The following is an 18,308-nucleotide window of genomic DNA, read 5'->3' on the forward strand; positions in this document are numbered from 1 at the left end:
ATTTCGAAACATAAATAATTATGTAAAAAAAAGTCGTATTGTTTTCGATGTTACCTAATTGCCGCGTGATTTTCCCACTCCCTCCTCACAACAATGTCATGTTCATCGTCCCAATAGAATCGATGTTGTATATAAAAAAATAATTTTTTAAAATGTTAATAATTTATTTACAATTATAACTAGAATTTATTAGAAATAAGTTGAAAATTATATATTAACACGAACCTCAAATCTATGAAACCATGCATTGATTTGAGGCATCCATTCAGGATGTCTAGATACCTGACTCCATTGAAACAATGGAATCTCCATCGACGCTTTAAACGCCGATGATATTACTCGGGCGGCCTCAATGTTTGTGAACCTGAAAAAAAATGAAATTAATTTGTGATTACTTCATAAATTATGTTTTAAATTTGTTTTTTTTTATATATAAAAAACTAAAACCTTAACAAACTTACATTGAAAGATCGTCCTTCCACTGTGCCTCGTACTGGCGGGTAAATTGATTCCGCTTCGAAGGCACGCCGCTTCTGCGATGTGAAACATCGCTGGAAGAGGCAACATCGATTGACGGCGCAGGTGGTGTAGGTGCCTCTTCTTGAGAGGCACCTAAGGAAACATCATCATCGCTGCTAGACGAACTTGATTCGACTGGACGTAAACGACCAGCTCTGGTTTTCATTTTGCGCATCTAAACAATTTTATATTAATAACTGTATAATAAAATTCAAAAGTTAAAAAAAAATCAGCAGCACCTCCCCTATACTGGATACTACCCAAATCCACAAACCTGCAAATATTAACAATAGCCACAACAAATTGAACCAATCTATACTAATTATTCCAACATAGTCAACTATTAATCCTAAGATAAATTCAACGTTAACAATTACAATTCACAAATTAATCAATAATTAAATTCAAAACAATAAAAAATATGACAAAAAATAAATTCAATAAATTCAACAAATTAATCACTACAATTCAACATTAACAATTATAATTCAACAAATTAATCAATAATTATATTCAAAACAATAAAAAATATGACAAAAAATAAATTCAACAAATTATACTTCAACAAATTAATCATTATAATTCAACATTAACAATTATAATTCAACAAATTAATCATTATAATTATGACAACAAAACAATAAAAAATATTCAAAAAATTCAAAAAAAAAAAAACCTACATCAATAAAAGGAACGAAAATATACATACCTTAATAATGTGACAAATTCAAAACTTTATCTACATTACCAAAAAAAAACACCAAAACAACAAAATAACAAAAATAAAAACAACTAAAAATAAATTAAAAGTAAATAAATTAAATTGGAAATCGATAATTATTCCAACAAACGCAATTATTAATTCTAAGGTAAATTCAACATTAACAATATTAATTCAATAAATTAATCAATAATTATATAGGCAATACAACAATAAATTATATTCAATAAATTAAAAAAAAATATAGACTAACAATTAAATTAACAAATATTCAACAAATTCAAAAAATTCAAAAAAATTCAAATATTCAACTTTAACTAATTCTAAGTTAAATTAACTAATAACAATTCTAACAACACAACAACAAAAAATATTCCAAAAATTCAAAAAAAAAACCTACATCAAGAAAAGGAACAAAATATACATACCTTAATAATGTGTCAAATTCAAAAACTTTATCTACATTGCAACAAAAAACACCAAAACAACAAAAATAAAAACAACTAAAAATAAAATAAATAAAATAAAATAAATTAGAAAAAAAACACATACCTTTTAATATGATGAAGATTTACAACACCAAATCTTGCTAGATATTAAAGGTGAAAGTGTTTAAGGATTGAGGGGGAAAAAATGAAAAATCTGAGGTGAAAAACGGAGAAGCGAAGCGGCGGGGAGAAGAAGAAAAAATGAGGCGAAGCGGCGAGGGCTGGAACTTATAGGGCAGTTTTACCGACAGAATTAATATCTGTCGGTAAAAGGTAAAAAATTCCATCGGTAACAGGTCAAAAATCCATTGGTATTTTTTGAATTTCACCCCGAATTTTTAAAAGCCCTCTATATTTTTCGCAGTCCGTCGGTGATTTCGTCGGTAATATGACAAGTTCAGAGGCGCATTAATTCACACAGTTTGGAAATCGCGCGGTCCGTCGGTATTTCTATCGGTAATATGTGTGACCGACAAATTACCGACGGACCTATTCCGTCGGTATTAGCGTCGACAAATCTGTCGGGAATCCGTCGGTCATTGTGGCATTTTGTTGTAAATATTTTCGAACTCTCTGTGAGATACTGACGGACTATAATTCGTCAGTATTCCCGTCGCTGATTGTGGCATATTGTTGTAAATATTTTCGAACTCTCTGTGAGATACCACCGGACTAAAATCCGTTGGTATACCCGTCGCTGATTGTGGCATTTTGTTGTAAATATTTTCGAACTCTCTGTGAGATACCGACGGAATATAATCCGTTAGTGTATGTGTCGGTGAAGCCGTCGGTAATGTCGTCGATGTTGGTGGCATTTCGCGTAATTAATTTCGAACTCTCTATGAGATACCGACGGATCACTATCCGTCGGTATGGACGTCGGTAAGATTGCATGATGCAGGAAAGGTTGTCTTTGTATTGCCTGTTTACCTTCCTGTAGAAACTTAACTGATAAACTGTCCATCACATAAACACAATAACCACATTGCTTAAACAGTAAATATTTTGTTTTACAAAATACATCATCTATAATCTAAATTACATGAGACAAATGTTTTTACATAGGACTTCATTTTCATAATTAGTCGGAATTTTCTTCTTCTTCCTCATCAATTGAATTGTCATCATCTTCATCGCAATCTTCAATATGGATATCATCTTCTTTATCGACATTTGCTTCTCCGCTAGAGCTGAGAACAACATTCAACTCCTCTCCGTCAATATCAACAAGACTATCATCGAGAACTCGAAAATTTGAATTTTCTTCCAATTCAATCGAAGGAGCAACTCGATATGGTTCAACCAACTCACAAACTTGAAAGACTTCATCTCGCACACTTGTGTCTTCGTTCTCATCCTGAACAACCTCGACACGACCCCGTGGTTTCGTTTTTAAAACGAAAAACCAATCAACTCTTGAACGATCCTTTCTAAATGAAGGGGTGTATGTGTAATAAACTTGTTGACATTGCTTTGCGAAAACAAAGACATCGTTTATGTTGCGGAGTCTAGCTTTTGAGTTGATTTCGACCAGACCATGGTGCGGATCAACTCTGATTCCTCTGTCCGTCGTGTCATACCAATAGCATTTGAATAAAAACACTTTATTCTGCTCGCTATGATATTGCAGTTCGACGCCCTCTTCTAATCTACCATAGTAGTCAACTTCTAACTGGCTACTTGTGGATCCCTTAACACAAACACCGCAGTTGTATGTCTTTCTTCCTTGCCCGTATTCTTCAGTATGGAAAACATATCCATTGACAAAATACCCGTTGTAGCACCTAACTTTTCTTTCAGGGCCGAGGCTTAGTGAAGACAATGACTTGTGCGCACTCCTTCCCATTTGATAAACCTTGTAAATATATGTAATTAAATGTACATCAATACACGGCAAATGAACGAGAATCTCGTAATGACATGCATACGTTAGAATGAGTTTGTGATAGTGCTTACATGTGTTGACATTTTAGTAAAATCAATCTTTTATTCCAATGAAAAATTATTAGAGTATTTTAAATGGAAAATTTATAAACTAGAAAATGTAGTAATTATTTTGGAGGCTCTTGACATTTTAGTAAAAGGCAGGCAACGATTTTAGTTTGATGGATTTAATTGAAAACATGTGAATATGCTAGAGACTAGATGAGTGAATATTTCTTGTAGCCATTCCATTAAACATGAGTTATGATTGGGTTCGTAATTGTTATTTCTCAAAAAAATAAAAAGAGAAAAAAAATTAAAATAATTGTGTTTTGAAATTGATAAGGTTGATCCGATGATGTTTGAACTAATATAATAATGCAGTGACCCGAAAAAAAAATCATATTAGATTGATGAATGACATTATAATACTACATAAAAATTAACCAATTTAAATCTTACCGTCCCAATTAATTGTTTTGTATCTCAATTTGATATTAGTTTGTATCTCAATAAAAATTATTAATTTTGATCAAAATTATCTTGAGAACAACATCATTTCAATGACTTATCACTCCCATTGTCGTATTCTCCTCACAAGAGCTCAACGTTGTGGTGACTCTTTCTAAACGTGTTCTGGATGGTTTTTAGTTGGATAAAAGAGTCGTCACTTAATATTATAGCTACTAGAAACCCTAACCGGTCTTTTAAAGATTCTAAGCAAGGGATTGGTTGCATAAAGAGAAGGTATTAACATCCTTATTACACTTTATCTAAGATATGTTGCATTATTTTTCTTTGTTTGCTATGATCTAATAATGTTTCTATTTCTATCAGCTTACTCTGATGACTTTGCTATTATAAACAAACTCTGGTTTTCTAGGTTAAGAACTTGATCTGGAATGGTGAAAGGTATTTAATTATCATCAAAGCTTTCTTGAGATAAACTTTGAATTTTTAACTATTGCATCATTTCAAATAATATTTCAAATAAAATTTCTTGTAATTTTTTTATTCTTATATTATGAGTGAATGAGTTATATTACTATCAATAATATTTTAGATATTAACCTCATACATGTTTTTTATCCTTATATTAAATGTGAGTAATAATAAATAATTATCCCTAATAATATTTTGGATATTAACCCTTTTGTAAGTTTTTCATCTTTATATTAAAAGTGAATAATATATTCTCTTGTCAAAAATAGATTTTAATATTTTTGAAATACATGCCAAAATCCTTGGAATACACAAACTTGTTATCAAATCCATGCAATATATTTTAGAACATGCCAAAATATTTTAAATTTTAAAATAATGCTTAAATAATTTCTAGGATTTTTCATCATATGCAAGGAAAAAAAATATTTATTTTTATTTTTATTTTTTTTACAGTTTTGTTTTGAAAAAAACTCATTTTCCTTTGAAATAAGAATATCAAAATAGGTCTAAGGATGTGTTTGTCAAACATGCCCTTAAGCCAAAATTTCTTTTATCAAAACAGTGATAAACCAAACATGGCCTTACCATTTGACCCGAAACCTTTGGTTCGACCATAAATCAAAGTCCATTGGTTTGACTCGAAAATCAAACCAAGACTTACACCAGAATCCAAAATGAATCAAACTTGAAAAAACCACAAAAACTCTTTATCAAAACGAATCCAAACCTAGAAAAAATAAAGAGCACCAAAGAACATTCAAACCAATTCCAACAACATGAATTCGAATTAGGAATAGATTTCATTAAATCAAAGGCATATAGAGGTTGTAAATCATGCAAGGAGCACCAGCAATCAAGCATTCTTCCACTTCGATTATCAATGGATCCCCACAAATTAGTCAAAATGTGTTTAGTGTGAAAAAATAAACTCTGGAATCAAAACCTATAATTATCAATTATTGACACAAAATAACCATAGATTATTGACTAATCAAGTCCCCTAAAGTGTTTATTGCAAACAAATGGACTGAAACTGGTCAAAATCATGGATCTAGGACAATGTTCTTGGGAAGAATTTAAGAATACAAACCCAAAAATACCCAACACATTGTCAAACCCAAAACTGGCCATTTGGGTCTCTAAACACACTGCTTTTGATCCTCACAAACCATATTACCATACTAAGTATAATTGAATCCAAATAACTAACAAATAATATTAAATCATCAATAGCATACATGAAGTTTCAATTTTAAAAATTGCCAAAACTAACAACATGCATATTTGATAATTTTAGAGTTCAAAATTGATATCTTAACACTTAAAAGAACTTAATCAAAACTCAGAAACCTATAATATGAATTAACAGTATAGAAAAAACATCAACATCCCTATTACCATATTGGTCATATTACAAAAACCATTTCATCTCAGCAAAAACAACATTCAAACATTTTGTAAACATCCATAAAACATTAACAACTAACTCAAAGCAGCATTAAGCAAAAAAAAAAAAATATATTTTCATGCATTGAACAACATCCAAGCTCAACACCATAAAACACCAAAACAAGTCTAAAATATCATTACAACATGTAAGAAAAAGGTAGAGGTATTCCTCATAGACATCACCTGTTTGGTTAGATGAAGGTTTTATACCTTCAAAGATTTAAACAATGGTTGTTACCTTTTTTTGCTTTCTTTTGCAAAACTTTACCTCTATAAATTTTAAACCTTCTAAAGCTAAAGAAACCTTTGTGATAGGCTTATGAACCTTCAAAATTAGGGTTTTTTCTTAGTTTTTTCTTTCTTATTTTCTTCCCTCTTCATTCTCTTTCTCCTCTTTTGGTTATGATTTTCCAAGGTATTTATAGGGCTTTGCTAGGTTTTCTGATGGATTCAATCAATGATTGATCAATGCTTGGTTCTCTTATTGAAATGGGAGGGTTTTGGACAAATTTCAATAGCTAAAAGCTCTGTTTTTTTGCTAGTTTTGCAATGATGGTTTTGGTTTTTGGGATTCTTGGTGGTTTTGCTAGACTTGGAGGGAAATTAACTATTTATAGCTTCTGATCTTGAGAGAAAGGTTTTAAGCTCTTAATAAGAACCCATTGAGAAGTTTTAAAATTGAACACACAAAAAAATAAGTGGTTTTTGCATAATAGGTATCACAGTCATGGTTGATTGAGTTGCCCACTTTTAAAGCTTCGTTAGAGTAAATCCGATGTCATTGTTGTTGAAGAGCTCCTGATATTAATAGAAGAGGGTGCACACTTTCCATTTGGATTCATCCTTACTAAATTTAAAGGCATATAGCTTCACATTTATTTGTTTGAATGTGTCAACTCGATCAGCCCAAAATCTATCAAAGCAGTGATGGCTTATCAGGGACAAAATGTTATTGAGTTTATTGAAGAAAATGGGATGTAAACTATAATAGCCCGAGATTTTCTATCTTATCATGATCAGAATTAATGGTAAAAAAAATTTAGTCATTATGTCAATGATGTTGAACACAATAGCATTCCAGAACTATCAAGTAGATTTTATTCATTAGTATAGTATAATACCCATACGACTTCATAAACCAACATCATCATACAAAGAACTCAATACACAAACACACAACATTATCTTTATATATTCATAAATTTACATTCATGTTCTAATATAGTTATCATTATAAGTCTTTACAAAAGTGTCGAACGGTAATTTCAGAATTAGTATACTTGTTTGTATAAAATACACAAAATCTTAGCTTACAAATACATAATTCATGACAAAATATGTGGATTTGTGAGACAGGATTCCTACATACCTTGGTTATGTGATATCCATGTTACAATACAAAATGAATATAAGAATTATAACCAATTTAAACATGACAATAAACAACTAAAGGAATATTATTGCTGCTTTTTGTTATTGATCTAAATAAGTATAATCCTTTCTTTATCCCTTATATGCATAGTGTAACTTTCATTATTTTGCCAATTACATTGTCCTTACCCACTTGTCCCAGCCTTACTATAGTAGTTGTAGGGGCCAAAGGTAATTCATATGTCAAAGTTATTTATTTCACTTCATTCCAATTATCTCTTATGAAAAGTACTTAACACATTTATCCACATTGTTCCAATTCGATCATCCATCTTAGATGCCATTAACTGAGGCTAATTATAATATCCACACTCGATCATCCATCTAGGATGTCTTTAGACATAGTTAATCACAATACCCAAACCTGGTCATCCATCTAGGTACCACAAGATATTCTATGTACGATCCATTTTTTACCATAAGATAGTAATAGATCTTTCATACTGAATTCATTTTGGAGAATTTATATTATGCTAGAAAAGGGAGGAAACCACTTACCTGTTCCTCCTGTGGAAAGTCCTTGTTCGGTCGAAGGTTCGATCCCAGTCATATCGTCAGACACATCAAACAATCACTAATCAATATATTTGCATTCGGTAATCACATAACCCATCACCATACATCTCAAGAACACACATGTTCACATTTAAGTGTTTCACACATCTTATAATTATATAATGAAAGTTATTATATCAAGACATTTCTCTTAATTTTAAGTCACTCATGAACGTCTTAATGTTTAATTCTTAAGTTTCAAGGTGAGTTGGGTCAAGTTGATGACAAAAACATCACAAGAATTAAATCAGTTTTGACATGAAATTCATCAATAAAGTTGAGTCACTGTTGTCATAGAAATCGTTAGTGAAAAATATGTTGGTGGTGACATGGGAATCGTCAGCGGAAACGACTTTCATAACTGATGCATGAAATTGTCAATGGACACAATCATTGTTGGCTCATAAATCATCAATGAAAACTTAGTCGCTACCAACCTAGAAATTATCAACGAAAACTACTTTCACAGCTAACATATAGATTCATCAGCGAACACAATCACTATTGACTCAAAAATCATCAATGAAAATTGAGTCATTATCGACTCAGAAATCATCAATAAAAACTATGTCATTGCCAATTTAGAAATCGTTAGTGATGGTTAAGTCATTTCTGATTTTACTTTCTCCCTAGGCTAAGCATAAGGTCTATACTAAACTTTCCTCCTTTCTAACATACTCTAACCTAGTTGGACATACCCCGTTACCAAATCACATCTAATTTATCACAAGATTGTCAAGCAATACGCAACCAAGTTTCAACATGTATATTTTACAAAGGTTCTCTTAACCATCACTTCAAGACTGAAACCTAATGTTGCCATAATCATACTTTCTATGTTTTCAATTCCATCATGCCAAATTCATCACAATTAATAGTCAATTCAAAATACACAAGGGTTTCATTTCCATCTTATGTCTTATTTCTTTAAAGGTGTTCATCATGCAAGGTGTCTTTCATGGTTTCCCCTTATTTCTTTTGGAGAACATTGTTATCCATTCCCCCCTAATTTACACATGAGATTCATTATTTTTATCACAAGTATATTTACAACAACATGCTACAACCATACCTTCATTCATTTGGTTCATAACCATGCAAATTCATCAATCACATAACAAAATCAAAGCCTTAACATCAACATGAATTCTATTTCAGCTTAAGTATGTTCCTAAGAGTTTAATAAGATCACAATTCATGCATTTCATCATTTCATTTCACATTCCATATAAGTTCATCAATCATATATGAAAAGTCAAGACATCAACATGAATTATGTTTTAGCTCAAGTATGTTTTTAGGAGTTTAACAAGTTCATAATCCATGCAGTTCATCATTTCATTTCACATTCCATGCTTTCCTTTCAACATAATCGGTCCTCCCTTATATTTATACACTCAAAATCATTTATATTCATTCATATTTCTTTGTAAAAGGTCTACATATGTGTTCTTTCATCCCTTATTCTACTTAGATATTTTGATTTCGTTATTAATTCTTGAGTTAAAAAGCCTAAATTAAACTCAAAAACCAATTTTCATTGTCATTAAACTCTCAATAAATTCAATTAAACCCTGAAAAATCCTAATTGAGTTATTAAACATCTAATTCTGAATTTTTCTTCCCAAATTGGATTTTGTTTGTTAATTGACACAACCAAAAGATTGATGTTTTATCCCAAGTGCAAGAGTGTCAAAGTAATAAATAACCCGGAAGAATGGAGTCGAACCACAAGTAGGTTAATTATATAAATTATAAATAATAATAATAATAATGAGTTAAAGAGAATTTTTAAATGTGAGATTAATGTGAGAATTAAACAATGATAAAAACAAATGTTAAGGTTAGAGGATCCACTAATGGTATTTCAAATAAGTATAATATAAACTCTTTTTATTACTCAACTGGAAACCACATACAAAAAAGGTTCCAATCGGATGATTTGTCATTAATAGCTCATTATAAATTATTAACATAATCATATTAGTTATCTTATTTAAGTAAACACAATACTTTTAAATATTGTCAGGAATTCATGATGCTAACTTTTATTAACAACAAATCAAGTTCCTTTCATAGCACAGGTGTCGTTTATACCATATAGTTGGCAATGAAAGATCAAGCATTTATTGTACCAAGTAATATATAACACAAATCTAGATTAACCATTTAACAAGTAAGGTATTAAGAATTAATAAGATAAAAATAATACCCTACTCGAAAGGAAGTGAAGAGCAATGCCTTTGACTAAGACATGTTAATAGCAAACTTTCTTGGATATAAGCGTGGAAGTCGATCCATATTGAGTTTATACTATACATATCCTAACACCTTTAGTGAAACCTTTTCACCTTGACATATTAAACTTAGCTAAACATTATGAAGAAGAGAAACATAAATATATAAGTATAGTAAAGGAAATAAAAGGCATAAACAATAAATTAATGAAACTATAACATGAAATAAAACTAGAACATTAATACTACAAAGAAAGAAAGCAAGGAAATGATCTTAATCTGAAAATCAAGATGCTTAAGTGCATGGCAAATGCCTCCTTTTATAAGCCAAAATTCAGAACTATTGATTTGATGTCTAATTGTTGAGTGGATGGCCACATCTTGACTTGGTGATAATCTTTATCTTCTTCTCTAAACAAAACGTCATTACTAACATCAGAATTTTAATAGATAGTCTTTATGAAAGTTTTGGAAAATTGTCTTAGCTTTCTAACAAAATAAGAATCGGTGCATTTGGATTTTTAGAACTCGAGATATGGGCTGAACAATGAACAATGTCTAGGCTGTATGACATATTTCGACTTCTCCGTTGTTGCTACCATTTGAACTCGAAAATGACACTTTTAAATTTGGATTCCTCATGAAGTCTTAAGCATATGTCTTAGCTTTCCATACATATAAACCAGACCTAAATCCAAGTTCTACAGCTCCAGTTATGATCCAATAACTATAACCGAATGATGTTCTAGTTTGAATTGAACCAGCATCTTTTTTTTTAAGCTTAACCCTCTTTTTGTCTTTTCACTTTCAATAGTTAAACACATCAATTAATTCTTTAAATTGTGAGATATGGCTGCATTCAAAATGAGCATTTACCATAAATTAAAGATATTTTATGTTATCAGACTTGTTATTATAAAACATACTTAAGTTAGGGAATTTAATGATATTTTAAATGCAATATGATGATATAAAACCTTGATAAAAATGTATTTTTAAGTACTAATCATTAATAGGGTCTTCATCAGTCAAAATTGAATTATCAAATTTTCAACTTTGGATATTTTGTTCCTCCTTAATCAGTTTTTGGTAATTTTCTAGATATTTTTTATGTTCTTCCCCTACCAGTCAATATTTTTTTTTTCTAGATGTTCTTATTAATAGTTTCATCAAACATGAAATTTACCCTTAATTTTAGTGTACATTTAGTAATGCGGTGCGTAATTATACAAAAATATTTTTCAATTGAAAATATATTAAAATTATTTTTTAAGTTTTTTTTTTAATTTTTAGCATCATCACATTGAAATCATTGAAAAATATCTTAAAAATAAATTTAATATTTTTTTCAAATAAAAAACACTTTAAAAAGCAAGTTAAACGCAAAAACAAATATATTATTTGGTATTATGGTGCATTGTACTTTATAATTAAAAAATACATTAAAATAATATTTTTGTTAGATTTATTTTTATTTCTTACATAAACATATTAAAATCATCTAAAAACACCTCAAAAACTTCAATATAATATATTTTTCATATAAAAAATAATTAAAAAAAAAAAAAAGCAGTAACGCATCTTGCTTTTAGAGTTGGAGTCTATTCCCGGCAAGCAAAACGTTATGGGGTGGCATAGGATATATAATAAAGAAAATTGCGAGAAATACGAAATCAAATGAATTGAGAATCCATATCCAGGTCAGAAAGTCATAGTCAATATTGGACACCTCGCCTCGCCTTTTGATAACTGTGAAGCTAGTGCTGACCTTCCCTTCCTGGAGGCTACCCCGATACAGACACACACTCCAAAGTGACCTTTCCTCCTGCTGTATAAATTGGCATTGAATCCCAGCACCAAAGACAGCAGCAAGCACAATGGCTCTCACCCATAATTTTCTTCTTTTCTGCTCCCTTTTTCCCTTCTTCATCATCCCTTCCTTGTCAAAAACATCATTCAGGCCCAAAGCATTAGTCCTTCCCGTATCAAAAGACGCATCAAGTCTCCAATACGTTACCCTGATGAACCAAAGAACCCCTTTAGTCCCTGTAAAGTTAACCCTTGATCTTGGTGGCCAGTTTCAATGGGTTGACTGTGAAGAAGGCTATGTATCGTCTTCTTATAAACCTGTACGCTGCAGATCTGCCCAATGTGCCCTTGCTAGGTCAAAGAGCTGCGTCACTGAATGCTATTCTAGCCCCAGGCCAGGATGCAACAACAACACATGTGCTGTCCTCCCTGACAACACGGTAACACGTACTGCCACTAGTGGTGAGGTTGGTCAGGATGTTGTTTCGATTCAATCTACTGATGGATCGAATCCTGGCAGAGTTGTTTCTGTGAATAAATTGATCTTCGCTTGTAGTGGAACACGTTTCCTAGAAGGTCTTGCTAGTGGTGTCAAGGGCATGGCTGGCTTTGGAAGGACTAAGATTTCACTTCCTTCTCAGTTCTCTGCTGCTTTTAGCTTTAACAGAAAGTTTGCCATTTGCCTGACCTCTTCGGCTTCAAATGCTAAAGGTGTTGTATTTTTTGGTGATGGGCCATATGTTCTTCTTCCAGGTATTGATGCCTCCAAGTTTCTCATGTACACCCCATTAATTCTCAACCCTGTAAGTACAGCGTCTGGTTACTTCGAAGGAGAGCCTTCCTCTGATTACTTCATCGGAGTCAAGTCTATCAAGATTAATGGAAAAGCTGTTCCATTGAACACATCATTGCTATCCATTGATAGGATCCAAGGCACTGGCGGAACAAAGATTAGCACTGTGAATCCATATACAGTGATGGAAACAACAATCTACAAAGCTGTCATTGCCACTTTTGTGAAAGAGCTAGCCCTTGTTCCTAGAGTAGCATCCGTGGCACCATTTGGGGCATGTTTTAACTCAACCAACATTGGTAGCACAAGGGTTGGACCACCCGTGCCACAAATTGATCTTGTCCTGCAAAGCAGTAAAGTTTTCTGGAGGATTTTTTGGTGCAAACTCAATGGTTCAAGTTAAAAGTGATGTCATGTGTCTTGGGTTCGTGGATGGAGGTCTAAACCCTAGGACTTCAATCGTCATCGGAGGTTACCAATTGGAGAACAATCTTCTGCAGTTTGATCTTGCCACTTCAAGGCTTGGTTTCAGCTCTTCACTGTTGTTTAGACAAACAACATGTGCCAACTTCAACTTTACATCTAATAATGTTTAAAAAAAGATTGTTTCCTTTCGTGAGAAATACATCATGTAGTGTGTTGATCGTTTGCGCATGTAGCTGTTTTTTTTTTTTATCTGATATTTGAATCTAAATAAATAAAAAATTTACTTGACATCCAACGCCAACCTTTCAAGTAATATTTGATTATCATCTAGAAAAAAAAAATTTAAAGTGCGAATACAAATTTTAAAAAAAATTGAGCAATACAAATTCAAATGAATTGAGAATCCAGGTCCAATCCTATCCAATTATTTTTAGTCAAATCAGATAGCTCTCAGGAGAAATTTTATTTTATGATGACTGGGTCACCAGTTTTATTATACTTGGATTTAAATACTTTTGGTAATATGCAGGGCTAAACTCATTATATGCATTCTGTATTTTCACCGATGCATTAAAAAAGCTTTTCTTTTATCAATTAAACATTCATATTTTCAATTTCTATTAATTGAATATAATTTATCTAAATGGAAAAGGAAACTACTTAATAGAGAGTGTGGACCAAGGCGATCTAATTAACTCTAATGAAAGAAAGAAAAAATTACTCGTGTCTTTAAAAAGATTTTACTCTATCAATTGAGATGGATTTTTCATTACTAAAAAATTGATGAATACAAATAAAAATATTAATCAATTTTTTCTATCAATATTTTACAGTAATCTTTACCAACCAAATTTTTTCCATCACTAATTTTGTTAGTAAATACCGACAAAAATATGTTGTTGGTATTTTTTCATGTGCTAACCTACGTGTAAGTTTTTACAGATGCTGTTACCGATAGAATTACAGTTGGATTCAAACAAACAACCTGTATAGTGACATGTCAATTAGACTGACAGAATTACCGATAAATTAATAGACAAAATAATTCCATCGGTAATTTTAATATATGACCTGATACTCGACCCCCCTCCCCCTCTCCCATAGTTCTCCTTCTACCTTAAAAAAACCTATGCAACAAAACAAACTACCCCCCCTCATCTCAATATAACTCATTTTTTCACAGCTTTTCCAGTCACAATAACACTCTGTTTGACAACATTCGTGTTCATATTGAAATTTTATTGTGGATTTTTCATCTTAAGTAATGCATCTATCCTTTTTTAAATTTGAATACAATTTTAAAATGTTAATTTTTTTATTGTATATTTTTGTAGTATATGTATTTTGTTTGAGTTTTTACTTGTTTTATTGTTTTTTCTCAAATAAACTTGTTATATGTATTTACAAATTTGTACATGTTATGGATTGATTTAGATTCTGTAAAATGGTATTTATTTATAAATTATTGAAACTTATGTCGAATTACCGACTTAGGTGTGTTGTTATGAAATAAATAATAGCTTGTTTAACGAGTATGTTTTATATTTTGTCAATTTTATTGTTGAGTTGTAATTTCATAAATATGTATAAATTTGTATCTACGTAGATAATTGATAATGAATTAAGAGAAGTATTAAAGCATGTTGAATAATCTTGAGGTAAACCAATATTTTTGCAATTTTATTTACTTAGCGTAATTAATTAATACATGTTGTCATCATTATTTAATATAGGTTTGATAGAAGTTTTGGATGATCATTCATGGATGTATCAAGGTTTACCTCAAGAATTGTGGATGATGAATTATTGTAATGGGGTTCAGGGTTTTATTAATTACACAACATATAATCCGAGAGAAATATTAGTGGAAACGGTATTAGATGTCCATGCAAAAGGTATAAAAATAAAAAGTTTGTCGATCCAGATGTTGTAATGATGTATCTTTTGTACAAAGGGTTCATAAAGGAATACCTGTGTTTGTATGCACATGAAATACCATTTGTTCCTTACGAGACCATGGTAGAAAAGATAGTTGGGTCAACTTTTAGTGCTAGTAACGTCCATAAAGTTGTACATAACAACAGTAATTCTTATAGGACTATGGTTATGAATGCGATGAGAATGAATTAGGGTCATGCCGGTCAATGTCCAATCATAAATGAAAAAACTAATGCAGACGCGACCAAGTTTTCTTATCTTTTGAAAGATTCTAACAAACCATTATGGGATGACTGCACAAATCACAGTAAATTATCAGCCATTACACAGGTGTTTACCATCAAGTCAGATTATGGGTCGAGTGAGGCTGGTTATGACAGAATTGTTGAATCAACGAGAAGCATTTTACCTGAAGAGAATAGACTGAAAGAGAACTTCTATGCTGCTAAGTCCATGATAAAAACCCTTGGTCTAGAATAACATAAAATTGACATGTGTCCAAACTTCAGCATGTTGTACTATCTTGAAAATGTTAAGCTAACCGAGTGCATGACATGTGGGCATTTCTGTTATAAACTCAGAATTGATAAGGAAAAGACTATTATCGCACATAAAAAACTTAGATATTTTTCAATCATACCTAGACTGCAGAAGTTATTCATGTCACTAAAGAATGTTGAGCACATGACATAGCACCAATCACATGATACGGTGGATGGAGTGATGGTGCATCCTTTCGACGGTGAAGCATGGAAATATTTTAATAGTGTGCGTCCCTACATTGTAAAACATCTTTTTTTTTTTACTACCACCGACGTTTCTTCCCAACGGATCATAGGTACAAAAAGAACAAAAGGGATTTTTTTTGGTGGTAGAGTTTAAAAGGATATTGCATCACCATGTCTTTCTGGTGAAGAATTGTATGACGTGGTGTTACAGTATAGTGATATTATTTTTGGTTTCCAATTTGGTAAGCAAAAGTTTCTTGGTTTTAGTTTAACCTATAATTAGGTAAAGCAAAGTATTTTTTGGGAGATTTTTTTTTGGAAGACCAATCTCCTCTGCCATAACCTTGACATCATACACATAGAAAAGAACATGTTTGAGAACATTTTCAACACAGTTATGGACGTGAAGGGAAAGACAAAGGACAATATCAAGGCTATAATGAATATAATGTTGTTTTTTCACTGTAAAAATATAAAGTTGGTTTATGCTGGGTCATAGGTCACAAATCCCAAAACAAGCTTCGCCTTAGACAAAAATGCACAACTACTAGTCTACTAATGGCTTAAGAGTTTACGTTTTCCCGATGGACATGCCTCAAACATATCAAGGTTGGTTAATTTGGAGGATTGTAGATTGTATGGAATGAAGAGCCATGATTGCCATGTTTTTATGCAAACACTCATTTCATTAGCTTATCGTGATTTATTGCCAAAGGGAATATTAGATTCACTCACAAAGATTGATTAGTACTTAAAAGTGAATTTTTATCAAGGTTTTATATCATTATTTTGCACTTGAAGTATCAATAACTCCTTAACTAAAGCATGTTTTATAATAACATATCTAATAATATAAGATATATTTAATTTATGGTAAATGTTCATCTTAAATGCAGGTCTATCACATAAATGAAAGGATTGATTGATGAGTTTAAGTACTGAAATTGAAAGGATAAAGAGAGGGCCAAACTTAGAAAAGAGATACTGGTTCAGTCCAAACTGGAACATTGTTTGGTACTTAGGTCATATCTGGAGCTATAGATCTCGGATTTAGATTTGCTTTATATAGTTGGAAATATAAGACATAGGCCTAAAACTTTCATATGGAGTCCAGGATTTAAAAAGGTTGTTTTCAAGTCCAAATTATAACAACAATGGAGAAGTTCGAATCTGTCCTGCAACCTAGACACTGTTTAGTGTTCAACACCTATCTCGAGTTCTAGAAGTCCAAATGACCTTAATTGTTTTTCCTAGAAAGATGAGACAATTTTCTAGAACTTTCATGGTACAAATGGTTCAAATTCGAATGTTATCAATGACGTTTTGTTCAGACAAGAAGATAAGGATTGTCACCAAGTCAAGATGTGGCCACCCACTTAACAATTAGTCATCAAATCAATAGTTTCAAATTTTGGCCTATAAAAGGAGGCATTTGTCATGCATTTAGGCATCTTGGTTGTTCAAATCAAGATCATGCTCTTTATTATTTTCTTTATATTTTTGTAATGTTTAAGTTTTATTTCATGTTATATTTTCCTTAATCTCTTATTTGTGCTTTTCATTTCCTTTACTACTTATGTTCTTATGTTGTTTATCTATATTTCTATTCTTCATTATGTTTAGCTAAGTTTATTATGTCAAGGTGAAAAGGTTTCACTAATGGTGTTAGAATATGTATAATATAAATTCAACATGGACTTCAATGTTTATATCCAAGAAAGTTTGTTATTAACATGGCTTATCTTTTTATCTTACTAATTCTTAATACCTTGCTTGTTAAATGGTTAATCTAGATTTGTGTTGTATAACACTTGGTACAACAAATGCTTGGCACTTTCATAACTTACCGTATGATATAACCTACACATGTGCTATGAAAGGAACTTGATTTGTTGTTAATATAAGTTAGCATCATGAATTCCTAACAATATTTAAAAGTTTGGTGTTACTTAAATAACATAATTAATATGATCATGTTAACAATTTATAATGAACTATTAAGGATAAATCATCTGATTGGAACCTCCTTTGTGTGTGGTTTCCAGTTGATTAATAAAAAAAGTTTATATTATACTTGTTTCTAATGCCATTAGTGGATCTTCTAACCTTGACAATTGTTTTATCATTGTTTAATCCTTACATTAATATCCCATAAAATTCTTATAAAATCTTTATTTTATTAAATATATATATTATTTGTAATTTATATAGTTCACCTCCATGTGGTTCAACCTCGGTCTTGCTGGGTTATTTATTACTTTGACACTCCTACACTTGGGATAAGACATCAATCTTTTGATCGTGTCAAAGATTAGTCATTTCTTTAGAGATACATGCTTTAATAAG

General features: G+C 31.3%; 1 protein-coding gene across 1 annotated transcript; it reads left to right on the plus strand.

The window, feature by feature from the left end:
- Positions 1 to 12,043: 12,043 nt before the first annotated feature.
- LOC118061050 (probable aspartic proteinase GIP2) lies at positions 12,044 to 13,591 on the plus strand. Its single transcript, XM_073410886.1, is given in 2 exon segments — positions 12,044 to 13,243; positions 13,245 to 13,591. Coding segments are annotated over 2 exon segments (1,320 nt in total). The 5' UTR covers positions 12,044 to 12,145; the 3' UTR covers positions 13,467 to 13,591.
- Positions 13,592 to 18,308: the final 4,717 nt, after the last annotated feature.

This window comes from Populus alba, chromosome 8, assembly GCF_005239225.2.
Source record: "Populus alba chromosome 8, ASM523922v2, whole genome shotgun sequence".
Lineage (NCBI taxonomy): Eukaryota > Viridiplantae > Streptophyta > Magnoliopsida > Malpighiales > Salicaceae > Populus > Populus alba.